Source organism: Carlito syrichta, unplaced genomic scaffold, assembly GCF_000164805.1.
Source record: "Carlito syrichta isolate Samal-C Ts95f unplaced genomic scaffold, Tarsius_syrichta-2.0.1 Scaffold305791, whole genome shotgun sequence".
Classification (NCBI taxonomy): Eukaryota; Metazoa; Chordata; class Mammalia; order Primates; family Tarsiidae; genus Carlito; species Carlito syrichta.
This window is the reverse complement of record NW_007249887.1, coordinates 192,773-207,626: the sequence shown is the minus strand read 5'-3', so window position 1 is coordinate 207,626 and position 14,854 is coordinate 192,773. Positions and strand designations below refer to the sequence as shown.

The following is a 14,854-nucleotide window of genomic DNA, read 5'->3' as shown; positions in this document are numbered from 1 at the left end:
TGAGCAATTGTATTTATCTCAGTATTTGCTCTTGTTTCTAATCCTTATTGCCAGTCAAGTCTCTTGTGACTACCCGACAGTTACTAAACAGAAAGAAATAGCTGTTATAACGGTACTTGGAAGAAGATTCTATTTTCAAATCCCTTAGCAAAGATTAACTTAAAAAATGAAATGAACCGGGCTCGGTGGCTCATTCTGTAATCCTGTGCCTTTGGGAGGCTGAGGTGAGTGGGTTCGAGACCCGCCTGGGCAACTTGGCGAGACCTCATCGCTACAATAAATCAAAAATTAGCCGGGCGTGGTAGTGCGCGCCTGTAGTTCCACCTCCTTGGAAGGCTGAGGCGGAAGGATCGCCAGAGGCCCAGCAGGTCGAGGCTGTGGTGGCCGGGAGCGGCCACTGCACTCCAATCTGGGCGACGGAGTGAGACTCCAACTCAAAAAAAAAAAAAAAAAAAAGAAAGAAAGCAAGCAAAACACAGTTAAGAACTCTTGTAAAGACTAGTTCAAACTTCAGAAAAAGGAAAGAAAATAAAGAGTTTAATATGATATAATTTAAAAAGCAAGCAATTGCTAGTTTGTTTTAAATTGTATTTTATAATGTTGAATTGTCTAGAATTTTTCCCAGTGGCTTTTGCAGTATCCCCTGTTTAGTTTAGATAAAATAGCATAGTTTTGGTTTTTTTTTGTTTGTTTGTTTGCGATGAGAGAAGTCATATTTATATAATGTAAGCTGAATATTCTGGGGGAAAATTTCATTTCCTGTGCCCTATAAACTAATCTAAAAAAGGACTAAATAATAGTTGGTATGCAACCATTTACTATCCGTACTCATTAAAATACCTGGAGGCTTATTCATGTCATGGAGATAGCTTTCCCCCATCAATATCCTGTGAGGCCTCAGGAAAGCTAAAGGAAATTTCACCGGATATTAGAATGGTAACATTTGGTGGCTGCACAGGCAAAACACCAGGAAATGAAATATGGACTATTTAGAGTTGAGAGGTGAATAGAAGGATGGACTGGGGCTCACGTTCTCAGTATACTTTAATTGCTTCCATTTGATGTCAAATTTCCGTGTAAAAACATCCATCTTAATTGCTCCTTTTTAAAAAAATCTGTAAGGTAAGTTATACTTTACCTGTTTTGTGTTTTCTTTCAAATTATTGTAGGCTCTTCCTGTCTTTCATCCTTCACGTGGGCTCTTTAGTCAGTTTACCATTCTCACTTATTCAAAATCCACACTTAGAGGGTGACTTAAAGATGATTTACATGAAAACTTGTCTTCCTTGTTCTCTCTCTTATGTAGCAGTCTAGCATGGGGTATAATGGCTAAGAGGGTACAAATATTGGTTCTGTCACTCACTAGCTTTGTAATCATGGTTGATTCCAAGCCTCTGCCAGGATGGTTGTTAGGATTAAGTAGAAAATTTTCATAAAGCACTTGGCATAACTCTGATACCACAAACATAGCAGCCATCAATATTTCTACTCACTTGTTCTTCCTTAATATTCACCCCCAAATGCCTGAAGTGAAGTTTAGAATTTTTCCAATTAAATTTATTTATCTTTACCAAACCTTTCTTTCATTCGATGTCCAGGCCATATACCTACCCGGTAGGTCTCTGAATTAGCTTTCTAGGGCTGCTATGTAACAAAGTACCACAAACTGAGTGGCTTAAAACAATGGAAATATGTTGGATTAGGGGCCCACCATACTCCAGGATGACCTCATCTTAACTAATTACATTTTCAATGACCTTATTTCCAATTAATGTCACATTCTGAGATACTGAGGGTTAGGACTTCAACATATCTTTTGAGCAGACACAATTCAACTCATAACCACCCAATAAATATTTTTCCTACTTTCATTTCTGAATCTCCAAAGTTACTATTTAAAAAAAATTAAATATCTTATCCCACTCATACGTAGTCAAACCCTGCATAATTTCTGACTGGTGTCTCATGGATTTACCCCTGTCTTTTCAATTCTGGAACTATTTCTCCTGCAACTAATATAACATTTTAACTAGTGATCTTTTGTCTCATTTACTTTCAATTCATTTTTAATTCTGTTGCTAGATTAATCTTCCTGAAAGCCACTTATATATTCTCCTGTTTATTAGCTTTATTCATTTATTTGACAATTATCCATTAGATGTCTTCCATGTTTTAGGCACTGTTGGACACTCACGATATAGAGAGAAATTAAATATTTTTCACCCTCAGGAAATGTGCAACCCAGTAGAGTTTACATATAACATTTGAAGTGTAATAGAATGTTACAGGTATGTTTCATGTGTATGGATCAGGTAAAATCAGGGTACAGAGGGGAAAATGGCCAAGTTTCATGTTGACAAGTCACAAAAACCTCTCTAGAGGTGGCAGTATCACTTTTATCAAGAGCTCACATCACCATTTTTTCTCTATAAATTAAACCATTCCTCCTGATCCTGCATATATGACATTTTTTTCACTCTTCTCCATGCCTCTTTTAGGTGGTTTTTGCCTCCTTCCCAGGTAGTCTTCCTCACGTCCACCATCTTAATACCTTGAATTTTTTCAAGGCCTGCTTAAGAACCAGCTTCTATTCACCCCTCTTCAGATATTGTCAGCTTTCAATGATCCCTTATTTTCAGATTTTTTTATTCTTAATTCCTTCAACCTAGTATCTTCTATAAACTATTTGCTACCTTAACTAATTGTGGTAATAGAAAAAAAATAACTGGATAAAATAAGCATTTGCAAAATTCTTAGTAAATATTTGCTAAAAGTTTGATTTTATAAACTTCCCTCTAAGTTCTTCTTGAGTAGTTTGTGTGTCTTTCTATTGTGGATATAGTCAAACATATGTCTAATAGACTCTTGATAAATACTTAAATAATCTACGAAAATGAGTATAAATGGACGTGCTAAGTATAAAATTTAAGTGAACTTTCAGTACAGGTACTTGATACCTTATTTCACAGTTTTTTTCTGAATTATAAACTAGCATCCATGAATGAGAAACTCAGCTTCTCTAAAACTAGACATTATACAATTTTTTTTTAGCTTCTTAAATTGTCAAGGCAATATAATCCAGAATTCTGTATCTAAATTTGAAGGTGGGGGGGGGGGAGAAAGGCTGTGGCATTGGATCTAGAAAAACACATTTATAATTTATCCCAGTGTTGCTACAGTTAGTCATTGGCAACAAATGGTCCTGTGTGTGGCTGTGCACTGTTGTCTTGGCTCCTGGACTGCTAGCTTGTGCCACCCACCCAAAAGCTGCACCCCTACTTGAGGGCACCTACCCATGGACACACTAGTTGGTTTAGAAACAAGAGTGCTGTTGTTTTATCCTCAGGTAAAGAAAGAGATGGTTGAAAAGTTAAAATAGGAGTAAAGGGTGAGAGGGTGTACCTGGGCTCCTTCAGATCCATCCCAGCCAGTTGGCAGATAGGAGAAGTCTGTTGCCAATGACCAGCACTGAGCCAGGAGTAACAATATTATACAACTTAGAAGTAAATTTGTGGAAGAAATCACTTTGGATTTTAATTTTCTCACGTAAAAATATGAACCCCCCCCAAATAAAGAAAGGAAATAAGGAAATTAAAGAACTAAAATCACTGAGCTCTTCTGATTTCACTGACCTCCAGCCTAGAGGAGGTGCCCTTCCTAAGTATTCCCACAACAACCTGGGTTTGCCTATACTTCCATATTTAAAGAACTATATTCTAATAATCACTAGTTTCTAAGCTCTTTGAAAGTAGGGAAGACCTGCCTGGGAAACTTGGCGAGACCTCATCTCTACAATAAATCAAAAAATGAGCCGGGCGTGGTAGTGTGCGCCTGTAGTTCCAGCTACTTACTTGGAAGGCTGAGGTGGAAGGATCGTCGGAGCCCAGCAGGTCAAGGCTGCGGTGGCCGGGAGCGGCCACTGCACTCCAGTCCGGGCGACAGAGTGAGACTCCAACTCAAAAAAAAAAAAAAAGAAAGTAGGGAGGAATTGATTACCTTAACTCTGTATCATCAATGCTTAGCAAAATAATAGATAATAAAAAGTCATTGAATAAATAAACCATATCAAAATGCACACATTATATTGTTTTCATATTTGCTTCACGAGTAAGTGCATTTATTTTATGCTTTGAAAACATTCTTAATGCCAAAAGTGTTGTAAGACTCAAACATCCAAGAAGGACTGAAACTCACACAGCAAAAAGAACTGAGTTTTGGAATCTCAAAACTAGTTTTTGCTATTCTGGTGGCTGCGTCCTGAAGGCTCCATGGATGATGCTCATGTATGAGTTTCCCCTCTCTCCTTGCTGTGAACCCAGACTGCCTTGCTGTCCTATGGTTTTAAAGTTTTCTTTAAAATAGGACACTGATGGACAGTCAATAGGGGGTATATTCTTAAGGGAATTTGGTGCTATTCTACATTACTTTCACTTCTTGCTAATGTGAACACTGCTTTTATAAGTACAACATTATGTTTCCATAATGATTGAAGGCTATTTTTGTTTTGGATTCTAGGAAATCTTCAGGTTGATGTTCTCAAGACTTAGTTGTAATTAATGAAAATAAACAGTACTAGGCAAGGGACTCTCACAACACAGAGGAAAATTTCTAAGATGAGAAGCAATAATTCAAAAGGCCCAAGTATACATACAAGTTAAGGAAAAAATAGGACAGAATTTCTAAAATTTCAATGTGCATTTAAATTTTCCAGAATGTACTACTGAAATATACATATATACAAAGTTATTTTCCTCCAAGAACATTGTATTACCTTTTATAGCCTCTGTATATTTTGATTGTTTTGGCAAGGAAGCTGAACTACAAATGTCTCAATCTCTGGTCCAAAGTATGCTTTTATACTGTACAAGTATTCAATAAAGTGGATATTATTTGCCAAATAAATAAATATTGACAAAATATATTAATTAATAGCCTCTATTCCTTTTGCCAGATTGACTAATTTACTGGGATTAACTTTCAGCAGTACTTTAAGGCAAACTTATTTGTGGGATTTTTGAATACTTCTCTTCCCCCCAAAAGTAAAGTCTCATATTTTATCTTTTTCTATACATTAATAAGTAGAGAAATTGAAGCATACTTTTTATTTATTAACTTAGTAATAACTAGTTAACTAGTAAGCAACTTAGTTCATCTGTCTTTTTGTCCAAACTAAATTTTATCATTCTTAGATTATCAAACGTTCTATATTCTTCTCTGATCTCAATACCTGCTCACTACTATGTTAGCACAAAGTAAGTGTTCTTATAGGATATAAGTCATTACAGAATAGCTTCATCATCATATTTGGTATTAAACAAATCATTACAAGTTTTTAAAAACTGAATCCGCAGATATTCAAAGAAGATGACTAGAGTGTTCTTTTTCTTAGATATTTTCTTTATAGTCACCATGTTCTAAGGAATTAAAATATGAATTAAACAATGATAAAATTCAGAATTTAAAGAAAATGAACATTAAGTAATTTTTAATTACCTAAAGCTTTTGAAATTCTATTAAAGCCTGTCCATGTTCACATTTCCTTAATGTAAGAGACTTTTAATTTGGCCTTTATTTATTTATTTATTAAGGAAAATAGCAACTTCTCTTCAGAAGCGCATGCATTTGCAGTTCAAAATTATGGGTTTTATTTCTTTATCCTAACCATTCTGCTGTCAGCTAGAGAAACTTGTAAATCCTCCTTCTCGGTGTGGTAAAATTAACTGGAAAGAAAATTACTGACTTGATTGTTGGTCTTTTCAGCCTTCTTCCCCCATCCCTCTCCTGCCTTCTTTCTTCCTCCTCTCTTTGCTTTCTTGTCTTTTGTTCTCCCTACAAGCACAGAAATTTCCCAATGAATAGCTTTGCTGTGCATCTAGAAAGCTATTAATATAACTACCCAGTAAAGGCAACAGCTTCTCTTTCTCCAACAAGTATTGCCACCACATTGGCTGGCTTTGAAATTCAGTGCATATGGAGTCCTGACCTTAAACATACAATAAATAAATGAACTTCTAGACATCACGAACACACTCTAAGTGATAAAGTGAATATATAGAATGAGAGATGGATTTAGGTTCTGAAATAGTGATGACAATCTTATTTAAACAGTACATTACCTGCTCTGGAAATGCCAGAAAGAAGGGTAAAATCTATTTTTTAGTTCTGTTCTTCAGAAGAATCACCTGAGTTTTAACAGTTAAAAAATAAATGTAAATTAAATATGTAGATTAGAACAAAGCTGAGTATTACTTCAGGGCTTTAGATGTATCAAGTGGAGAAAGTTAGAAATTATGCCTTTAGAATGAAAGCACTTAGTGTCCCCCTCCGGACTAGCCTCCAGAACTGAGCTCCAGAGGGAACAGGGAAGAGGCAACCCATTAAATTCCTTTTAGAAACTGTCTTCAGAATATTTTAGAATCCTTGGTAGTGAAGTGAATGGGATCAAAGAGCCATTGAGAACTGTGGAATGTTTAGTTAATTATAAAAAATAAATTCAACTTGCTCAAGGCAAGGGCAGTGAATAAAGAATGAATTGGAAGGAATAAACTGACTACAACATCTGGATTTTCTCTAGAGGCCCTAAATGTTCTTTTGTTTCGGGGAAGATGGGGAAAGAAGGCAAAATGTAGCTGCAAATAAATAATAAAATACAGAGTTAAACTGATTCTAAAATGTTTTATGTGGTAAAATATTTAACTTTATACTCATCTGAGTATCCCATACTGAATATTTTCTTAAAATATAACTCTTTTCAGTTACACAAATGCATAAAAATATATGTTATTTCTAGGATGTAATATCTGGAATGAATGACAATACATAATATTCCCACAATCTCAGGTACTTTAAATCCCTGTAGGTATGACACACATTTAAATAAACAGCTAGAATGAGGCTTCTCTAAAAATCATGTAATAGCTAGGGATTGCAGCAAATCATTTTGGTCTAGATCTTAGTATTCTTACAAATGGCTTCAAATATAAAAGTGCCCAAATAGTGTATAAGTCATTACAGAATGACTTCATCATCTAAAGTTTTTAAAACACACAACCAATATTCAACAGATATTTACTGAGCATTTACTATGATCCTGACACTATTTTAGGATATCAGACTATGTTAGTGCAGAAAACAACATACATTATATCTGTCCTTACAGAACTATAATTCTACATGGGTGACAAGCAATAAACAATAAATTCAATAATATAGTAGGTTTGAAAGTACATTAAAGAAAAAATAGAATAAGAATTGGTGAATTGAGGGTAACATGGCTGTATATGTGTGTGGTAATGTGCAATTTTTTGTAAGATGGTCAGAATGTGCTTGATGGAGAATATAACACGTGAGGTAAGACTTGAGATGAAGGAAACCTGGAATGTAGTTACTATATATTGCTGAGTGTTTGTTACTAACTTAATTCATCTCTTTCCTTCATAAAAACCATACTATATTTGAAAGAAAATGTACATACACACATACATACATTTGAAAGAAAAATCACTGTGCAGATTTTTGGCTCTCCAACTTATCTCAAGCAATGTTATGCTAGGAGAGATTAAGTAGACACACCTCATTCAAAACTATTTGAAATTCTTTATGTATTTGGGTAGGAAGACACATTTGGCATAGCACTTTAACCTAACTTACTGAGCGATTAATTACATTTAATTAATTAACTACATTTTGCTATAGAAATTTTTAGTGAAATTTCTAGTGTATAGATTGTAAGGTGGGTTCCATTCTCTTTGCAATGTTTTGCAACTGTTCAGTAGTCTGAGCCATGTGTTTGGAAAAATAAAAAGAAAAGATGTCAAATGTATTAGCAGACTGCAAGTTGGTCTTCCAGACAGAATTGTAGATGAGCATTGCATGTGCAATACGTGTAGTCTTCGTTTCACATTTTGGCCACAATCATTTAGATTTCCCAATGACAAATGGAAAAAACTTAAGTAGTGCCTAATGTGAGAGTTTTTCCTTTTTAGTTTTTCCATTTTAAGTAAAGTAGAAACAGTAGTTTTACTAGTTAACTGAAAAACTTTTGCATATGAGATCAGAAAGCAGTAGACAGTTTATCTAAACTAGTTTTATTTGTATGCTGTCCTAAAATACTGTGTATGAGTTGTCCCCATTTTAATTTCTCAGATTCACAGAAAAAAAATCTTCAAAATTGTTATTATCTTGCTTTAGAATATAAAACATGACTGTCCTTAGTGGAATAGAAATTTCACTCAGCTCAAGTAATCACTGAATGTCTATTCTTGTTTGGTTGGTACAGTGAAAGAGGGGGTACAGAAAAAAATAACAATTTGGATAGCCATCCCCAAAATATATTTAAATTCAGGTGGCTCATTAATAAGTAAAAGTCTGCAGTGGAGTGAAGAACACAAGATGTAAAATCCCACAGACCTGCTCCATACTTCTTATCCACTCACCATCCTATAGCTCCTGAGGCTGAGGTATAAAAAAAATAGTCGAAATATGTAATAGGACCCTTTCAACTGTATCTGGTGGCTTCATATATATCTAACTTTTAAAACTTTGGGAATTGGATAAGGAAAGAGAAATGATGAATGTGAAATGTTTGGCATTTATTCTGCAGGGTCTAAAGAAAGAATCAAATGCTCTCCCTCTGTCTTCCCCTTCTAATTATAAACAGTGCCCTAGAGCACAAGGAAGGGATGGATTTCCTTGGAAGACTCTCTGGAACCATGTCCAGCATCTAGGGCCATGCTGTGCATTGCCAAGGCTGTGGTTTGGCCTAGAGGGCCACATGGGGCTGCTTTGCTGCATCCTTCGTTGTCCCACGAGGTAGTCTCTGTCCACTCCATGAGGCCACCAGCTGACAGTGCTGTAATTATAGTCCTTCAAGAACTTTTAACTCAGAGAAACTTTAAATAATGTTAGCCCAGACCTTCACAATCCCAGAAGGGACCTAAATCAGCTGGGTCAGGATAGTCAAAGGGTTGCTGTAGATTTCTGAAGACTGTTCTAAAGTATGAGCTGCTGTGACTAACACAGTCTTCGTCCTTTCTGGCCATACGGAGGACTGGATGTTAGGTGCACAACTGGCAAGAACCACCAAGTGACCCATTTCCCTTTCATCAAAATAAGGGTCCTAAGAACACATTCTCTGAGAAGATTAGGGAAGGAGGAAAGAGAGCTACATGTACCATATTTTTGTTAGGCACAACATTGGACTAGTTTCTTCCTTTCTTCATTCGAGTCATGCTAAAATGGTCACATGACATTAAGCATGAAGGTTGCAGGATGAACACAGCCCTGGCTCTCAAGAGCTCACAGTTCAGCAGAGGAAAATGATTGGAACAAACACTTGTTTGAATAAGAGACTTACAATTTTTGTAATACATGGGTATTCTACATTATTTCTGCAAGGAAGAACTTCAGTTAGTGCCTAGAGAATAACCAGCCTAGTTTTAGGGGCTTTGTTTTATATATTTTTCAAATTCTTTAAGTAAACTTCAAACATTTAATATACAAATACAATCACATTTCTCTTGGCCAGCCAAAAGGTTCAACAGGGCTATTTTGATCACAGGTTTTTTTTTGCACAATATAGTTGGATGAAGAAATGTGGATATAGGGCATAACCTATAGTTGGCAAGCAGCAGTTCTGATAGCTTAGTTTCTAATAGCCTGTTACAATAAGATGGCGGATTTGGTCTGCCATCTAGTGATTAAGAACTGAATTCTTACAACTAATAATTTAAGATTTATGAGAAGAAATATCTACTAGGATATATGAGAAACATAGAACAATTGAGTTTATTTCTAATAAAATATGGTCAGATAAAACACAACTCTTTTCTGTATATCAGTGCCAGGGCTATTTTTGGGAATGACCTCACAATGAATTCAATTTGCTGGAACATTTGGTAAGGGTAAAATAATTTTGTAGTTTAGGAGATTAAAATTTTGGTAATTAAAACACCATGAAAATTACAAAATAGTGACAATATTAACAGATTTCTACCAGTCCTTCTTAATCTTAGGAAAGTTAAAGAAACAAATAGCAAAAAATGCAAGTAATACAAAATTACACTTTGAGAGGGTTTTTCAGATTATATTGAAATAAATTGTTTGCCTAAGTACTGAAAAAATATGTATATATATTATATATATATAAATATATATACATATTTTATATATATATATTAAAAAATATATATATACATATTTTTTCCAAGGCCTAGGACCTAGGCCTTAGATATCAGCCTGGGTTAATTTTATTATTTGGGCAGAAAAGTCAGGAGGATAGTATGTCATTTGAAAATTCTTTAGTTATTTTTTATTATACTGTCATTCATAAAATAATTATGTTATGACAGCTTCACTGCAAGATTTTTCAACAAATTGGCTGCAATTTTGCTTTCTATTTTACTTTTCATTTATGTAAACATCTATGTAGAAAACAGAAGGAACACCCTAATCATATGGTATGCAACTACCATGTAGGTACATGAAAACTGCAGGACACCCTCTATTTTCCACCCACTGTTTCTTTGTACATGTCTTTCATTCAGACATGTATGGGAGTTCACTGAGTTTTTGAGCCCTCTGTGATGTGAACCATTTCTTGTCTGAGTGAAGAGACGGGTTTAGCAGCGAATGTGGTTTTTCATCTCCTTGCCATTTAAAAGCATTCCAACTAACTTTCCACATCATCTTAAATTTAATTATAAATTCTCGGGAGAAAAGAACCAGTGATGACTCAGAGTATAAAACTAGCTTTTAACATTATCATTTAAAGAAAGTAATACAGTAGCCCACTTCTTTGCCCCTTGAGTTGAGGTCATGTTGTCTTAAACTTGCAAAAAGAAACTGCTCTTCTATGTTATAACAGGACTGAGAGAATGTTTCTTTTTATTCCAACCCTGAAGGAGCCACAAAGAGTAGGATAAGTCATTCCCTGAAGCATCCCTCACACAGTCTGATCATATTTAAGTGACAACAGTATTGCATGCCATTTTGCTTTTTTTTCATGTTCCCTACTTCCAAACATTGAATTATTTCATTAGCGATATAGTCTATATCCTCGTATATATTTCCAATGATAATCCGTACAGCATTATTATAATTTATATATTTTATAAAATCTCAGGGTTAAGAGCTTATCCTGTTCTCTATGGCTCCTTTAGGATTTATATTGTATTTATTTATGTGATAAATACATAAATATAAACACACCATATTATATACATATAACATATATATTATGCTATCATATATGTATAACATATATTACATATATAATACTCTACAATGATGATATATATTTTTGAGGACAGAACACAATGCTTTCAATATTTCACACCTTCAATACTAGACACATATGCATTTAATCCTCAGTAAATACATTTGAATGCTGAACCCCCACTCTAACTCCCCAGAGGGTAGAGAAAAATAAACAAGCTAACTAAACTTGTATCTCATTTTTAGGCAATATTGTTTAACACTTGTGACTGGGTATTTTCTTCTCAATCATAAAACCTAACAAAGTTAATTTATCTACTTAATGAAATTGTTCTGTGAGTTATGGAAATAAGCCCACTTTTATACAGGTTGTGTCTTTGGAAATGTTTATCATGGAACTACACTCTTTATTTAGAGTACACATTTCTCATTTTAAAAAAGTCTTTCAGAAAAGTATATAAAAACATAAGTCCTATTTTCTCCTTGGTTTTAATGACTGTAATAGCACTGTGTACCTTTAGTTAATATTGTTTTATTGATTATCTGTGTATCATGTGATAAGTCTTTTAATGAAGATTACATAGATTGGAAAAATTAGCCCTCAGATTAAAGTAGCACACAAACCATTGGAATGTGGTGTTATGCTCTGAAGACAGTTTTCCATTTGCCAAATATCTGTGATGAAAAACTAAATATGTGAAGCAACACATTGCATAGAAAAGTAAAAAAATTGTTATGATTTGAGCTTTATTGAAGTATAAGTGACAAATAAAATTGTTTAAGGTAGGTTATTTGATTAGTATATTTATTCCAAACTAAAATCATTTTCATCTGTAGTTTTGCATTATTATTTGACTATATTTATATGCTAGATGATAATATTTTCCTTAAACTAATTACAAATACATTTTTAATTTTGGTTTTTACAAAATACAAAGTGAATGCTCTGCAATTAAGTTAGTCAACCATAGTTTAGATTCACTCATTATATCTAGTCTCTCAACAGGTATTTTTTGAATGGCAGCTTTATAAAAGGCATAACATCAAGCTTTAGATATACAATTATGAACAAGACATACCTAGTCTTTACTTTAAAGGAGTTACTGTCTAATGGAGGAGATAAGAAAATAACCAAAAGTTTAAAAAGTAACACTAATTGTAAGAAATTTCCTGAGGGCAGTGATTTTTGCCTATCTGTTCAGATTTTAGTAACTCTTCAATTACCTTGCATTTAATACACACATAACGAATGAATGAATGACTGAATGAAAGAGTTATTGAAAGAGTTCTGTGAAATATGGGTAAAGGGAGTCTAATTTTTACAGGGTAGTCACAAAAGAATTTTAAGGGTGATGATAATTAAGCAAACCATGATAGCTACCCTTGAGAGTTTCAGAAAAGAAGGGAGAGAGAGCCAGACAAAGTAGTCAAGTTTTGCCAGAATTGGGAGGCAAGCTCTTTTGCTTATAAAGGAATTTTACATTTAAGTAGCTGAGGCATTCCTGAAGTATTTAAGCAAGGGTAATTTCTTTTGTTTCTTATAAAATCACAAAGTTAAAGATGTAATATACATGTTTATCTGATATTGTGCACATATGTGTATATATTTTCCCAGTCTTCCTTAATTTGTATCTAAATATAGAAAAACATTTGGTCAATATTGTATAATAACTCACATATTGTTTTGGTTATGGCTTTCTTTAGTTAATTTTGATGTAAGACTAACTCATTACCTGTGTAAGTTTTGCATTTCTGCTACAGTTTAGGAAGCACCTTTAGTTTAGAAAGTCTAATAGATATTACTCCATGAAATGGGACAAAGTTCTTCTTTTTAATTTATATTTACAAATAATTTTAATAACCCGTATACCATTTTTTTCACATTTTTTTCATGGTATTTGAATACATATTGTCTCCTGTTGTGGTATTTACTAATCCAAAGCTTCTTGTGAGCTGAAAGTCACATGGAGCTCGCCAAACACTAAAACCATATATTTTCTTTTGAGCTATTTATTTTATCCCCATTTTAAAGTGGTTTACTTTTATTCCTCTTTACTGATCATCTCATGTTTGGTCATTCATGCCTTCAAGAATAAAATCTTGTAGGAAACATTCTCTGGTTAAAAAGTATACTTCTATTGGATCAGCTTTTTTTTTTCTTCCCTGATCATGCGAGGATATAATTATTATAATAATTTCATGGTGCATCACATATAATTTTGTGAAAAATACTAAATGCAATAAGTTCATCAGTGTTGGGCAATTGGGAGGTTACATCTTAGCCCAGAATTTTTGAGAACCCACAAGATGACTCACCTGCTTAAATATTTTCCAAATTCCAAAATTTCAGATTACTAACCTCTTTTTTTTCTTATTTTAGAAGGATATGGTGAAGAAATAGCCTGCACTCAAAATGGCCAGATGTACTTAAACAGGGATATTTGGAAACCTGCCCCTTGCCAGATCTGTGTCTGTGACAACGGAGCCATTCTTTGTGACAAGATAGAGTGCCAGGAGGTGCTTGACTGTGCCGACCCTGTAACTCCCCCTGGGGAATGCTGTCCTGTCTGTTCACAAACACCTGGAGGTGGCAATACCAATTTTGGTAAGAATGTTTAGGGTCAACTCAGAATTGACCCAATGACTCACCTTTAAAGTTGCAGTGTTTTTCACTCTCAGGGATCAACAACCCGAGACAATGAAGCAGCTTTTTCCATGGCCTTTGAGGTTAATGATTTTGCTCACCCATTTTATCTAACATTAGAGAGCAGCAGACAGTAATTTCCTGTCTTGCTGAATATCAGAGGAATTTGCTGAATTTTGAGTGGTTTTGGCTCACTTGAGAATTTCTTGTACCACTTAAGTTGGCCATTTGTTACCATATCGCTGACAGATGCTCCAAGGTATTTTTGGTTTTATATAAGTCCACTGATGCCTGAGAGAAGATCTAGAAAATACATTTATCTATTGGTGTCAACTTTGCCCTAGGGAATGGAATAATTATTCCTAATTTAAGGCTTTATTTTTTTCAAAATTTTATTACCAATAACAAATACAATGAAGTGCTCAACAATATGTACATGGAAACACCAGACAGCAACTCACCTCTTCTCAGTTTGGAGACCATTCAACAGTAAAATGTGCCTGAAGTAAATACTTAAACTCAATTTTCAGCATTATGATAAGGAAAGTATAAAAGAAAGAATTAAAAACAAAACATGTAAGGGCTTCTCAAAGCAGATACAATCTTCAATAAATCCCAGGAATAAAGTAAAATTAAATCTGTGAGGTATGTCTGAAAGGTAATTGGGAACAATGGTGACAAATGTTATAAAACACAGAAAAATATGCGACCTCTTGCAAATAGGCTGTCGAGGAAAGTGCAACTCATTCTAAGATGAATAATGAAAAAGGAGCTGGCAACAACATTATACAAGGATACTATCAGAAAAAAGGTAGGAGTGTTCAGCTAACTTTATGAGATAAAGAATACAAGAGTAGTCTGTGCCATAGACCAGCTAAAAATCTGACCAAATATTTTACCATGAACTAAAGAAAACTTAAAAAAGGAATTGTATCTAAGAAAGAAGATCATAAAGCAGAACAAAATAAGTAATGACCATGAAAAAATTAGCAGAAA

At 34.2% G+C, this 14,854-nt stretch overlaps 1 protein-coding gene across 2 annotated transcripts in view; it reads left to right on the top strand.

Annotated features, from left to right (window-relative positions):
• COL5A2 (collagen type V alpha 2 chain) overlaps positions 1-14,854 on the top strand; it is a 156,948-nt gene that overhangs the window by 55,374 nt on the left and 86,720 nt on the right. Inside the window, exon 2 of one of the 2 annotated variants that reach the window (XM_008062664.2) lies at positions 13,595-13,819. In XM_008062664.2, coding sequence (XP_008060855.1) covers positions 13,595-13,819 — 225 coding nt within the window. The remainder of the gene's footprint in view (positions 1-13,594; positions 13,820-14,854) is intronic. The other variant, XM_021714804.1, reaches the window with a different exon arrangement.